This window comes from Saccopteryx bilineata, chromosome 4 (genome assembly GCF_036850765.1).
Source record: "Saccopteryx bilineata isolate mSacBil1 chromosome 4, mSacBil1_pri_phased_curated, whole genome shotgun sequence".
Classification (NCBI taxonomy): domain Eukaryota; kingdom Metazoa; phylum Chordata; class Mammalia; order Chiroptera; family Emballonuridae; genus Saccopteryx; species Saccopteryx bilineata.
This window is the reverse complement of record NC_089493.1, coordinates 60,941,424-60,956,354: the sequence shown is the minus strand read 5'-3', so window position 1 is coordinate 60,956,354 and position 14,931 is coordinate 60,941,424. Positions and strand designations below refer to the sequence as shown.

Here is a 14,931-nt window from a genome sequence, read left to right as displayed (position 1 = left end):
CTCCCAGTTTTTACCACTCTACTGCCTATTTTGGAGCTTCCTCTAATCTCCACTCATCTCTAGAACTAAACAGTCTTCTCAAATGCAAGCCTGTGACAGTTTCTCAGGAGCAGATGAGATTAATTTATGGGGAATTTAAATGTCAGCAAAAAATTATAATGCAGTAAGTTAGCTGATATTAGTGGGTGCTAGAAATACCAAATAATACTAAATTAGAATTGGTGGCCCCACGGAGTAAATGAAATCAAGTTTTATATACTGTTTTAACTTTTACTGTGTTGTCTCTGTGTTATAATTATGATATAAACCTAGGCTTATGATCTAAACCTGGGTGGTACATACTTAAAAAAACTAAACATGTAATTTCAAGGTAGAACGGTACCTGATTTATAAGCTAGAAAAAAATCTAGAAAAAAGTCAAAAAGAAAAAAGTGAAAGGATTTAGGGAAAAAAAATTAAACCTCATAGACACAAACAGTATGGTGATTCCCAGAGGGAAAGGGGTGAGGCGAGTTAGAAAAGGATGGAAAGGCTGTGTAGAAGGTGACGGAAGGAAACTTGGCGTGGTGACCCATACAGTATACAGAAGATGGGTTATAGAACTGTACACCTGAAACCTGTATAATTTTATTAACCACTCTCACCCCAGGAAATTCAATTAAAAAAAAATCAGAGCAATTGCTTCTTTGTATCCCTTGACCTTTTTTAAAGTACTTGCTTCATCTTTAAATTTGGATGGTTTTCTCTTCTGATCTGATGGATTAAAATATAATTAAGAAAGAGGGGTGTTTCCTTAAAAAAAATAACTAGCTGCTGCTATCAAGAGGAAATGTTAGAGAGGTTGGAAATATGATTAAAGAGACTTCAGATGGTATTCTGGTTTTGGTAACAGTTCTAAGCTTCTTGGGAATGAGGCAGCGAAGGAAAACTGTGGACTGAATGAAATGCGCTACTTAAAAGCGAAATTTAAAAAAAAAGCAAAATTTCCTTTTACTTAGAAATGTGGGTTGAAGAGGGGTTTATAATTACAATAGGAAAAGGGTGAAGAAATAAATCTACCAATTTCTTCTACATTTGTCTAAGAGTTACAAAAAGGTGGGCCTTTTGCTCAGAGTATTGTTGAAGTAATAAAATAATACAGCTGGTTTGAGAGATCAGTGGTGTGTGCCACATTTTCTTTCAACCTGACTGACTTAATCATAGGTAGAATCTTTTTTACAATTTCTGTTCTGTGTAAAATAAATGTAACCTATCTCCTAAATGGAAAGTATTTGGACTGCACACAAAACTTGAGGAAAATCAATAGGATCAATCATTCACTGGTGACCGTGGGTATGAAGGAGAAAAGAGAGTGAGGTTTTGAAGATAAGAACTGTTTGAAGCTTACATAGACATTTAGAGGATTCTGAAATTAGGCACATGCTTGTGAGATAACCTCCAGTTGAGACCAATGTGGGCACAGCAGGAAGTGAGGAGGAAGCGATGCAAACTGATCTGAAGATTTGTGCTTGTGAGGTGTCTGAGGATTGAGCGCCCAATGGTGGATTGGCACAGGAAGGTTAGGAGTTGTAGGCCTTACAACAGAGATATTGCAGTGGTCACTTTTTTTCTGTAGCCCTTACTACTTTGTGTGTAGCTTCTCTCTCTTTTGAGAGAATAGTTCAGTGTTCTGCACTACTTATGATCCATGGAAAGTAAAATTTGCCATTTCTGTACCTATCTTGCTTACTCTCCCTTTTCATTCTAGAATAGAATTGAATGGACTTTTGGAATTATGGAAAAAAGATGTTCTTTTTGTTGGTTTTTCCCTTTTTTTCTTCTTTACTTTTATCTTTCCCTTCGGTTCCTTCCTGGAGGACCTTCACCCTACTTGACTCATTCTCTGGGAGTGTTCTTAATCAGTGACTGGAGAGGAAGATAGGAAATTTGTTCACCTCCATAGTATGTTGCTACTCCAGTGTATTTGCCAAATTTTAGCCTAAATAGGAAAATAAGGAAAGGATTTGAACTGTAAATAAAGTCATGTCTTCAAAATATTATTTTTAAACCTTATTTACCCAGATTGAATATGTACATTGTGCTTGCCAACTCAAAAGAAAGAGTCCAGACATTAACTTAATTAGTTGTAGATACAAAGTATAAGAAGAAAGGACCTCTTCCTCTTCACCTTCCTACAGGTTCTCTTTTACCATCCTCCTCCTTCTCTCTCAGTGTCCACAGTTTCTTTGGTTTCTGTAGTCGCCTGAGCCTGGAGCCCACTGAAAGAACAAAGACCACCGGTCTTCCTCACTGAACGCTTGCGTGACCTGGGCCTCTAGTATTAACCTAGCTTTCTTTATTTCAAGGCCCTCAGTTTTAGTTTGAATAGTTTCTGTATAAAATTCATATATAACACCAAACCTTTATATTCTTTAATCACATTTTAAAAATTACAATGATGGTGAACACATACAAAAAGCTTTAGTACTTAAATTACTTAAGAATACAAAGAAGCAGTTTTGTTTCTGTGGTCCGCACTAGAGTAGAAGATAGTGTTTTTCTTAGGACTTTTCAAAGTGCTTTTGGGGAAAAAATATTGATGAGTAGACTCTGGTTTATTTTCCAACTTAGTAAATGGGCCTTCCCTAAAGTCATGTTTCCAGTAAAAGGAACCTTATGCTGTTTGTTACCTTGGATAATGTTTGCACTATTAGAGATTCAGTTGAATGTTTGCTGTGTACAGTTTAGAAATAGGACAGTTGAGTTTTTACCTAGAACCTTAATGTTTTCAGTAATGAGAGTATATGTTTTTCAAAGGAGTTCTAAATTACTAATCAGAATTTTTAGGTAGAGGAAAATACAGAGATATGATTGAAAAGTTGTCTAAGATCTAAATAATGGAAGAGAAATAGACATTCTTTTGTTCATCTTGTAGCATGATCTTGGGCTTCATTTTTAAAATTGATTATATATTTTAAATATATAATCGCTGCAATTTATTCATTCAGTCTTCACACTAAAAGTTTTACCATTTTCAGATTTTAAATTCAGGATTCTGTTTTCTAGGTTGCATTAGGAGTATTTTTATAACATAACATGAAACAATGTTTGGACCAAACTTTAAGAAGATAAAATACAGTTTCTCTTTATACAGCAGGCTTTGCCAGTAGACCTGAGCAATAGTGCTATCAGAAGTCATGGAAGTGCTGGTTTTCATGGAGCATCCGCATTTGACCCCTGCTGCCCTGTTTCTTCGTCCCGCACTGCAATCTTTGGCCATCAGCCTGCTGCTGCTGCCCCTAGCCAGCCGTTATCACTAGATGGTTATGGATCAAGCATGGTTGCACAGCCACAGCCACAGCCCCCTGCACAAGCCTCACTCTCATCATGTCGACATTATATGCCACCTCCTTGTAAGTATACATTTAACAGGCAAAAACCGTAGAGGCATATAAAATGAAGCATTTACATTTCTCCATGAAATAACCTTTCAATAATCTTAATTTATACATTTTTAGTATTTCCTTGACCTAAGACTAGGGTATGTTTTTCCCATTTACTTTCCCTTCACCCCACATCCTCAAAACAGTCTTCTTTTTTTCTTTCCTTTTCCAAGTATGAGGAGGGGAGATAAAGAGAGAGGCTCCCGTATGTTCCTCAACTGGGATCCACCCAGCAACCCCTGTCTGGGGATGATGTTCTGTGCATCTGCGGCCATGCTTGCAACTGAGCTATTTTTAGCACCTGAGGCGTGAAGGCTCCATGGAGCCGTTCTTACTGCTCAGGGTCAGCACACTCGAATCGATTCAGCCATGGCTGTAAGAGAGGAAGAGAAACTGAGAAAGAGAGAAGGCGTAGGGGGAAGGGTGGAGAAGCAGATGGGCACTTCCCCTGTGTGCCCTGACTGGGAATTGAACCCAAGACATCAACATCCTGGGCCGATGCTCTACCACTGAGTGAACTGGCCAGGGCAAAACTGTCTTCTAAGGCAAAGAGGTCAGCCGTTGTTTAAAAGGGTCCAGAAAATAAAAAATAATTATATTTTATTTTACATTTTAACATTTACACTTAATATCTGTGACACTGAAGTACATTTAATGGCACATTAGATTCCTATAAAAGAAAGTTTTAGGGAATTTAGATTAATTTTTTAGGAGTAATGGGAAGTTTGGAAATTTAGTAGTTATTTCTAGATACTGGAAAGTAAAGTTTGAATGAGAATTCTGAAGTTTTAACTGAGATGTTAGAATTCCTTGACTAAAATTTTATGAATTGCAAAAAAGTTTTCATATATGTTTGATATAGACAATTAAAATAGAATCAGCCTGACCAGCGGTGATGCAGTGGATAGAGCTCGACCTGGAATGTCGAGGACCCAGGTTTGAAACCCTGAGGTCTCTAGCCTGAGTGTGGGCTCACCAGCTTGAGGGCAGGCTCACCAGCTTGAGTGTGGGGTTACCAGTTTGAACGTGGGATCATAGACATGACCCCATGATCGCTGGCTTAAAGCCCAAGATCACTGGCTTGAGCAAGGGGTCACTGGCTCAGCTGTAGACTCCCAGTCAAGGCACACGTGAGAAATCAATCAGTGAACAACTAAGGTTCTGCAACGAGTTGGTGCTTCTCATTTCTCTCCCTTTCTTGTCTGTCTTGCTCTCTCTCTCTCTCTCTCTCTCTCTCTCTCTCTCGCTAAATAATAAATAAATAAATAAATAGATAAAATTTAAAAAATAGAATCAGACATGACTTTTTATTATTATTTCTTTTTATTTTATTTTATTTTTTTTGTATTTTTCTGAAGTGAGAAGCAGGGAGGCAGAGAGACAGATTCCTGCATGCACCTGACCAGGATCCACCTGGCATGCTCACCAAGGGGCAATGCTCTGCCCATCTGGGGCATTGCTCCTCTGCAACCTGAGCCATTCTAGTGCCTGAGGCGGAGGCCATGGAGCCATCCTCAGTGCCCAGGCCAACCTTGCTCCAACAGAGCCTTGACTGTGGGAGGAGACGAGAGAGATAGAAGGGAGAAGGGAAAGGGTGGAGAAGCAGATGGGCACTTCTGTGTGCCCTGGCCGGAAATCGAACCTGGGATTTCCACGTGCTGGGCCAACGCTATACCACTAAGCCAGCCGGCCAGGGCCAGACATGAATTCTTAAAGAAATTGAAATATATGGGATATAAGAAATGAGAAATACACTTAGACTGTGTAACATGTATTTACTACTTTGTTAAAGTATAGTCTAATAGTCAAATGGAAACTTAATATTTTTATTTAAAAACTGAAAATTCATGTCAGGAATAAACCAGGCTTTTGTTCTGATTACATGCATGGGCTTAATTTTCAGTTATGTATCTCCTTAAAATTCTTCTTTCATTCATTTTATTTTTTAAGTCTGTATCCTACAGACATCAATAGAGTCAAACCAGAATTTATATAGTGAAACCTGGTAATATATTATTTACCTTTATAATAATGTAACTTAAATTTTAAAGTATAGGCTGGAAAATAGGTTTGAAACAGTTTTTACAAAGCACTAACAAATGGACACATTCTGTGTGTGTACACTGGGGTAATAATATACAGGCTAATTTGTAATACTTGTTGATATTCATCTCCAGTTGACTTTCTTTCATTAAGGTGTGCAAAATGTATGATTTTCTGCCCCTCCCTGTTAGACAAGCTTGTTTTATCATAAAAGAAACTTGTGTGAATCCTAAGTAGGTCAGATAGCAGAATGATATAAAATGAGAAGTTAAAAGCCCTTCTGTCTACATCCCACTAATCTTAATATACCTCAGAGGTGGCACCTGTTTATAGCTTATTATAAAACCTTTTAGAAATTTTATTTGTACACACACAAAACATATATTTTAAAAATGGGGTTACATTAAACATTATTTGCCTCTTGCTTTTTTATTTTTTAGGGTTTTTTTTACATTTAACAATGCATCAAGGTTTTTTTCCCTCCCATATTAGCAAAGGAATTTTTTTTTTTTTAACAGGGACAGAGAGAGAGTGAGAGAGGGATAGATAGGAACAGACAGACAGAAACGGAGAGAGATAAGAAGCATCAATTATCAGTTTTTCATTGCGACACCTTAGTTGTTCATTGATTGCTTTCTCATATGTGCCTTGAGCACGGGCCTTCAGCAGACCGAGTAATCCCTTGCTCGAGCCAGCGACCTTGGGTCCAAACTGGTGAGCTTTGCTCAAACCAGATGAGCCTGCGCTCAAGCTAGCAACCTCAGGGTCTTGAACCTGGGTCCTCTGCATTCCAGTCTGATGCTTTATCCACTGTGCCACCACCTGGTCAGGCTAATTTCTTTTTTAATATTAGACTTTATTTTTTAGAACTGTTTTAGATTTATAGAAAAATTGAGATGATAGGGTTCTCATATACCTCACATATAGTTTCCTCTATTAATATCTTACATTATAATACATTTGTTAATTAACGAATATTGATTTTTTTATGAATACTAATATTTTTATACATTCTTTTTAGTTTTTATTCTTTTATTATTTTTAATATGTTATTATTAACTAAAATCCATGGTTTACTCAGACTTCTTTGTTTTACCTAGCTTTTAATTTTTATCAATGGCGATTTCTTCAGTAAATGTTGGTATGTTCATATAATAGAATGCTGTGAGGCTGTTAATGAAGTAAAGACATGCATTTTGACATGAGAAGGTAGAAGATTATTCAAAGACAGCAGGATGCAGAGTGAAATTGAACAGGCTTGATAGAAGTATTCATAAAAATTAAATATGTGCTAATATGTTTGTAAAATCCAGTAGGAATATGTAATAGAAATATATGTTCAACTGCATGGGGCCTGTGTTTTTCTTTACAGATGCTTCTTTGACAAGACCACTTCATCATCAAGCCTCTGCCTGTCCCCACTCTCATGGAAACCCTCCTCCTCAGACTCAGCCTCCACCTCAAGTGGATTACGTTATTCCTCATCCTGTACATGCTTTTCATTCTCAAATGTCTTCTCATGCAACATCTCACCCGGTGGCACCGCCACCCCCAACTCATTTAGCCAGTACAGCTGCACCAATCCCTCAGCATCTTCCTCCCTCACACCAGCCAATTTCACACCATATTCCAGCTACAGCCCCTCCAGCACAGAGACTGCATCCTCATGAAGTGATGCAGAGAATGGAAGTTCAAAGGAGGAGGATGATGCAACATCCAACGTATGTTTTATGCTTTTAAAAAGATAATCACACTTTATTCCTTTTCCTTATAGCTCCACTGGTCTTTAAAATTATAAGTCTGTAGAAGTGATGGAACTATATTAAATCCTCAGTTCACTAGGAATTTAATTTTTAGTAACCAGAATCTTCCTCTTAACCTGAGTTGTGTTGACAAAACAATTTTATATAAGGTTATTTAGTGAAATCACACCATTTTCAGAATAGGATCTACAGTCATTTATTTTTGCAAACCAATCCTTTATTCCTTCAGTATTCTATAGTAAAGATAAATGTTAGAATTGCTGATCTTGGGGAATAAGATATAAAATTATCATAGATGTAATTTGATTTATTGTATATTACCAACAAGAGGGAAATAGTGTTAGTATCATTTTCAACAACTGATGTTGAAAAAACAGTCTTCTTTAGTTTATTTATAAATTTACATATTAAAATATTGTACTTCCCAAACATTGTGAAAAGACTAAAATTGAACTTTTTGTTTTCTTTTGAAAATTCAGGATTTAATTTTCTAATTTAGGGTAGCAAACACTGTTGGTCTAATTCTGCCTACCTGTTTTTGTAAATAAAGTTTTATAGGAAAACAGCTGCACTTGTTTATTTATGTATTGTCTATGACTTTTTTCACACTACAAACACCAAGTTGAGTAATTGCAACAGAGACCAAGTGACCTATAGAGGCAATAATGTATACTACTTGGCCCTTACAGATGTTTGCAAAACTCTTGATTTAATTAATGACCTAGCACTTGTGTAACTTTTTCCTTTAGTTATATACTTTAAGATCCAGAATCTCCTGCTGCATTGCCCTTCTAATATGGTAACCTTTGATACAGAAAGTTGCCAATATAACATTCATATTCTAGTATCTAGAAAATGACCTTTTCTAATCATTAAGATTACAGACGCAAAATCTCTGTGTTATAAATTAATAGAAAATGAGAATTAGACTATAAAAATTACTACCTGGAACTGTGGTTGTTGTTTTTTTTAAGTATTTAGAACTCTGACCATTTACATTTGTAAATTTGACTGATATAAGACAAGAAGGAGAAAATATAAGCTGGGATACAGAATAAGAGTGTGAATGGAACTATTAATGCTTTCTCAGATATTAACTCAGATGATGTTAACATTACTTGCATATGTTTGAAAAAATAAACAAGGTTAAATGTTTTAAAAGTTTTAGCCATTAAAATGGATGAATGATATAAAAGCAAAGCAAACAAAATAGCTTCCATTTTCTTTCTCTGTATGTTTACATAAATAACTTCTGTGTACCTGCAGCATTTGCTGAGGTATTTAATTTTTAAATTTTTATTTTTATTCAATTTGTTATTGTATTTAAAATATCTACTGTAAAGAAGGTATACAAAATAATGTTAAAAATGCATTTTTCCTTGGATGATATTTGAATTGGAGGCATTGTAATAAGTGAGTAGTAAGGATTTTGTGGGTTATGGTTTTTGATTTATTGTTAATTATTAATTTTATGTTACACTTTTATAATTTGTTGTAGAGTTAATTTTATGACTAATCTGTAGATATGTGTAATATTAATACCAGATTGTTTTCTACATTAAGAAATAACCAATTATTCGATTATTTCCAGTGGTCTTTTTGTGTTCTGTGTTTCCAGGCGGGCACATGAACGCCCCCCACCCCATCCACACAGGATGCATCCAAACTATGGTCATGGGCATCATATTCATGTGCCTCAGACTATGTCCTCCCATCCTCGACAGGCTCCAGAGAGATCTGCCTGGTCAGTATCTTGTTTATGTTCAAGTTCTGCTCAGCAGCTTGTGGTAAAACTGCTGGAAGAGAGGCTTTGTAGTGGAATGCCATACGAAAGGGTGATGTGGAGAAGCGGAAATGCAGCTTAGCTTTGAGGCCCTGCCTGGGTGAGCTAAAGAGCCTGCAGATGAAAGAGTAGCAAGACCTTAAGTTCTGGGTCAGGGACCATGTCCGACAGATGTAGAGCTTTTTTGTTGTTGTTTTTCAGGGTGTCTACCATCAAAGTTAACTCCCTAAATGGATCCTATTTTCCACAACTTTATTAACCTTGTACTGAAATTTGCTTTACCACCCCTGCTATTGACAAGGGAAATCCAGCTTCCTAGGCTTCTGAAAAACCTAGAGAAATGGAAGCAGATTTGCATTAATTTTTTTTCTGAATCCATTGTCTGTAGGTAGTCAGTTGAGATATTGATCCACAGTAACTTTTGAAGCAAGATATATGATGAGAATAAATCAAGATTTGGCATTTATCAATTTTACTGTTTCTAAAACTTTGTGTACCCTTGCTTTATAAGGTATAGAAGTTTTTCCTCTTCTAATTATCCTTGATGCCAACTATCCAGAGACACTATCCAACAAACAGAAGCCATGGGAGCATCTGTAACATTCATGTAAACTACAAATGTAAACTATGTTTTGTATGCTCCTCAAGTAGAATCAGACTTTTAGATTGGAAGGAACCTTAGGAGCCATTCATTATACAATTGACCATTGAACAAGACAGGTGTGGACCTGCGCAGTTCAAACCTATGTTGTTCAAGGGTCAGTTGTATTTCCTTCCTTTGTAAGATGTGAAACTATGTACAAACTGCTCACAAAATTGAAGTTTTGAATTAAAATTGAGTTTTAATTTCTGAAATGAATTTGAAATTATTAGCTAAATCTTTGGGGCTAAATTATCTTTTTCTCATCTTAAGAAACTTTAGATTACTTTTGAAAATATAAACATTCTCCCTTATTTCTGTTGATAACAGAGACACTGTAGGATGGTAAAAGTTAACCTGTTCCCATCCTTTGTCAGGGAGCTGGGAATCGAAGCTGGAGTGACTGCGGCTACATACACACCTGGGGCACTGCATCCTCACCTGGCCCATTACCATGCACCACCTCGACTTCATCACTTACAATTAGGAGCACTTCCTTTAATGGTAAAAATAGAAGACTTCCAAAATTCTGACATATTCTCCTTCTAAAAGTATTCCTTCTTTTCTAAGTTAATTATCTTATTGGAAATATTTATAATGTATTGTGGTATATGTCTTAATAGAATTTGTGGATTGTTGAGGAAATTGTCCTATAAAAAGGTCCTGAATATATTAAAACTTATATTTGTATTGTAAAATTAACTCTTCGTAATGTAAAAGTGACAAATTAATTTTAAAATGACAAAGTTGGTTTTTTTTTGTTGAAAGAGATAGAGAGAGAGTCAGAGAGAAGGACAGATAAGGACAGACAGGAAGGGAGAGAGATGAAAAACATCAATTCTTCGTTGCAGCTTTTTTTTTTCCCCCAGAGACAGAGAGAGGGATAGGCAAGGACAGACAGACAGGAACGAAGAGATGAGAAGCATCAATCATTAGTTTTTCGTTGCCCGTTGCAACACCTTAGTTGTTTATTGATTGCTTTCTTATATGTGCCTTGACTGCGGGCCTTAAGCAGACCGAGTAACCCCTTGCTTGAGCCAGCAACCTTGGGCTCAAGCTGGTGAGCTTTTGCTCAAACCAGATGAGCCCGTGCTCAAGCTGGCGACCTTGGGGTCTCGAACCTGGGTCTTCCACATCCCAGTCCGATGCTCTATCCAGTGCGCCACCACCTGGTCAGGCGTTGCAGCTTCTTAGTTGCTCATTGATTGCTTTCTCATATGTGCCTTAACTGGGAGGGCTACAGCAGAGCGAGTGAACCCTTGTTCAAGCCAGCAACCTTGGGCTCAAGTCAGCGATGTTGGGCTTCAAGCCAGTGACTTTTGAGCTCAAGCAGTGACCATGGGGTCATGTCTATGAGCCCACGCCTAAACCAGCAACCCTGTGCCAAGCTGGTGGGTCCGCATTTGGTTCATTGCACCACTGCCTGGTCAGGCGAAGTTTTTTCTTTTATACCATGATGACAATCTTGAGCCACTGCCACTAAGATATGATTTTTTTTTCATAATGGTAATTTGTTCTGATGTGTTCATACTTGATTCTCTGATCTGTAGAAGGACTATATTAATTCTCTATATCCGATTTGAACAGATTTGGATTTTGTTGATACCAGTTTGAATTCTAAAGAATAAGTAAAGCAAAAATTTACTTAGTTTGCTATTCATAATACATACTGCTTATAAAAATCATGCTGAGAAGGGAGTAGTTTGGTCTTATGGGGATAGAAACACTGCAGGGAATGTTTCCAAGATGCTTATTATACATGTGACTTCTGAGCAGGCTTTCAAATTGAGAATGGTGCTCTTCCAGTGGCTACAGCATGTTAAAAGCTGTCAAATAGCCTAAGTACAGCAACTCCAAGTAAATTGGATTTCTAGATCTTAAGGGTGAGGGTAATTTAGCAATTTGATATAACGTTGCTCTGCCAAGAAATTGGGACTCATGAACCATTGAAATGGGAATGTCTTGATCATATTTATGTTTTAGAGTGACTTAATCAGATTGTGGTCGGAAAGACCGACCAGCTCTTCAGTTGTCTGTAAAATAGATTGTAAGGTAGGAGGAAGGAACTCGTGAAGCCATTATAGTAGAAGTAAAGTTGATGAATTCTTGAACAAAGGCAGTGGCATTTAGCATAAAAATGATTTCCTGATTTTTAGCTTGGGTTATTAGGTGTATAGTGTATCTGTTCACAAAGTTGAAGAATATTAGATGAGGGTTTAAGGACGGGGTTAGTGAATTAGGTTTTGGACATACTGAATCTGAGATAACTGTGTGGAATGTCCAGTAGGAAGTTAAGTTTATGATCTGGACTTCCAGACCATAAACTGATATCTTAGAGATGTACTCTGCCAGTATGTAATATATACATGTTACATATCTGTCGTAATGTATGAATCCATGGAAGAGGATTAGATTTCCAGGAAAAATGTGTAGATCGACAAGAGATTGAACAAACCTTGGAGAATGATAATACTGTGCTTCAAACAAAGGATTTTATGAACTGGTTAGAGAAGATGAGGAGGAACTAAGTTAGAATAATATCAAAATAATATGGTCAGTTGTGTCTCCTCCCCAAAAAGTAAAGTTTGAAAAACGTGGAATGCATTTCTGTGGCATTGGAGTAGTTGCTGGTGACTTGTCAGTGATTTTAGTAATGGTGAAGGATGGGGATGTGAGGACAGTGAATATTACAGTAGGAAGGCGAAAATGTGAGGACAGTGAATATAAACTACTTGAATATAAGCTAGGCTGTGAAGGGAAGGTATGAATTAGGATTGAAAATTAACTTCAGGATTAAGGAAATTATGTAGATTTAGAGAAACTTGAAGGTATTCTTAGGTTTAAGACAACAACATTAAAGGACTTGTGTAAAAATACAGAAAAGGGGTGGAATACCTAGGTTGGAGAAGCAGGAGACGATGGTGCAGGTGGTAGAGGTGAACTTTGAATAAGAGGAACTCTTTGTAAAGACTAGAGAAAGGAGAATAGGGAGGGTTTACAGGGAAGTACAGCTTTAAATAATTTGGGGGGCAGGAGTTCCTTTCTGATTTTTTCTTTTTCTTGGTGATGTAGAAAGAGGTTGGGTTACCTGCAGAGAGTTGGATGTTATTTTTCTAGATTCTAAGGAAAGTTATATATATTTAATAAGCAATTTGGTTAAAATTTATTGTTTATTTTCAATTCTTTACTACTTATGAAGTGTCTTTTAAAGCTATAAAAACTGTTAGAGGGCCCTGGCCGGTTGGCTCAGCGGTAGAGCGTCGGCCTGGCGTGCGGGGGACCTGGGTTCGATTCCTGGCCAGGGTACATAGGAGAAGCGCCCATTTGCTTCTCCACCCCCCCCTTCCTCTCTGTCTCTCTCTTCCCCTCCTGCAGCTGAGGCTCCATTGGAGCAAAGATGGCCTGGGCGCTGGGGATGGCTCCTTGGCCTCTGCCCCAGGCGCTAGAGTGGCTCTGGTCGTGACAGAGCGACGCCCCGGAGGGGCAGAGCATCGCCCCCTGGTGGGCAGAGCGTCGCCCTGGTGGGCGTGCCGGGTGGATCCCGGTCGGGCACATGTGGGAGTCTGTCTGACTGTCTCTCCCCATTTCCAGCTTCGGAAAAATATCAAAAAAAAAAAACTGTTAGAAGTGCCTGACCAGTTGTAACACAGTGGATAGACTGTCGACCTGGGATGCTGAAGACCCAGGTTTGAAACCCTGAGGTGTGGGCTTGAGTGTGGGCTCATCTGGCTTGAGCACAGGGTCCCTGGCATGAGCGTAGTTTCATAGACATGACCTCATGGTCGTTCGCTTGAGCTCAAGGTCACTTGCTAGAGCTCCCTGGTCAAGGCTCATATGAGAAGCAATCAGTGAACAATTTAAGTGCTGCAATTAGAAATTGATGCTTCTCATCTTCCGTCCTGTCTCTCTCTAAAAACAAAACAAAAACTCTTAGAAGTATGTTGTGATTCAGTGGAAGCTGATTAAAAAATAGTTTTAGTTAAAGAAAATATTCAAAAAATAATTTTGGAGATTTATATATAAAGGTGGAAGAATGGTGCTCTATCCCAGGATCTCCCCTTGCGAATACAGCCAACCCCTGTTATTCACAGCAGTTATGTTCTGTCAAGTTGCTGCAAATGCTGAGTGAATACTGAACCATTATTCCTGGGGTCGATGCAGGGTTAGGTTACAGCCAGCCTCTGGTTACAAAACCTATCAATACATAACCCTGTTTTCTGTATAGTTTGTTTAAAAACACCTTACTTGATATGTATTATTGATTCATTAACATTGAAATTAACAGCCAACAACACCATAACTCATGCTTGAAATAAGTTTGTCTACATTTATTTTTGCAATAAGGCATATCACAGCCTTCTTGCACTTAAGAACAAAGCCATTACTTACACATTATGCTTGAGGGCCATTTTAAACAATAAAATCACCAATAAAAAACACAATAAGCCTGACCAGGTGGTGGCACAGTGGATGGAGTGTCTGACTGGGATGCGGAAGACCCAGGTTCGAGACCCTGAGGTCGCCAGCTTGACTACGGGCTCATCTGATGTGAGCAAAAAGCTCACCAGCTTGGACCCAAGGTTGCTGACTTGAGCAAGGGGTTTTGGGTCTACTGTAGCCCCACGGTCAAGGCACTTAAGAGAAAGCAATCAATAAACAACTAAGGTGTCACAACGAAAAACTGATGATTGATGCTTCTCATCTCTCCGTTCCTATCTGTCTGTCCCTATCTATCCCTTTCTCTGACTCTTGCTCTGTCTCTGTAAAAAAACAACAACAAAAAAAACACACAATAATGTGAAAAACAATATTAAATAGACTACAACACAACACTTGTTAATAGTGTAAGAGCTGAAACAAGAAGGTAGAGCCTTGTTCTACCTCAGCTGGGGACACATGTTGGGCATCTCACATTTTTTGTTGCTTTAGATATATCCCCAGTGATCGTCAGAGCATAGGTATTTGATTTTGGGGTAGACATATATTTTATCAAGTAGGCGAATTCACAAATAAGGATTCGAATAATGAGGACTGACTGCACCTAACAAAAAATTAGGAAATAACTACTTTCGCTAAGAGAACCGAACAGCCTGCCCTGGTGGTGGCGCAGTGGATGGAGCATCAGGCTGGGATACTGAGGACCTGGGTTTGAGACCCCGAGGTCTCCAGCTTGAGCGCGGGCGGGCTCATCTGGTTTGAGCAAAGGCTCACCACCGTAGACCCAAGGTCACCGGCTTGAGCAAGGGGTTACTCGGTCTGCTAAAGGCCCGCGGTCAAGGC

The 14,931-nt window shown here is 38.2% G+C and overlaps 1 protein-coding gene across 6 annotated transcripts in view; it reads left to right on the top strand.

The window, feature by feature from the left end:
* RNF111 (ring finger protein 111) overlaps nucleotides 1–14,931 on the top strand; it is a 123,581-nt gene that overhangs the window by 98,098 nt on the left and 10,552 nt on the right. For 4 of the 6 annotated variants that reach the window (XM_066275604.1, XM_066275603.1, XM_066275606.1 and 1 more), the window contains exons 7-10: nucleotides 3,134–3,392; nucleotides 6,838–7,186; nucleotides 8,820–8,972; nucleotides 10,029–10,155. In XM_066275604.1, the coding sequence (XP_066131701.1) occupies nucleotides 3,134–3,392; nucleotides 6,838–7,186; nucleotides 8,820–8,972; nucleotides 10,029–10,155 (888 nt within the window). The remainder of the gene's footprint in view (nucleotides 1–3,133; nucleotides 3,393–6,837; nucleotides 7,187–8,819; nucleotides 8,973–10,028; nucleotides 10,156–14,931) is intronic. The other 2 variants (XM_066275611.1, XM_066275607.1) reach the window with 1 other exon arrangement.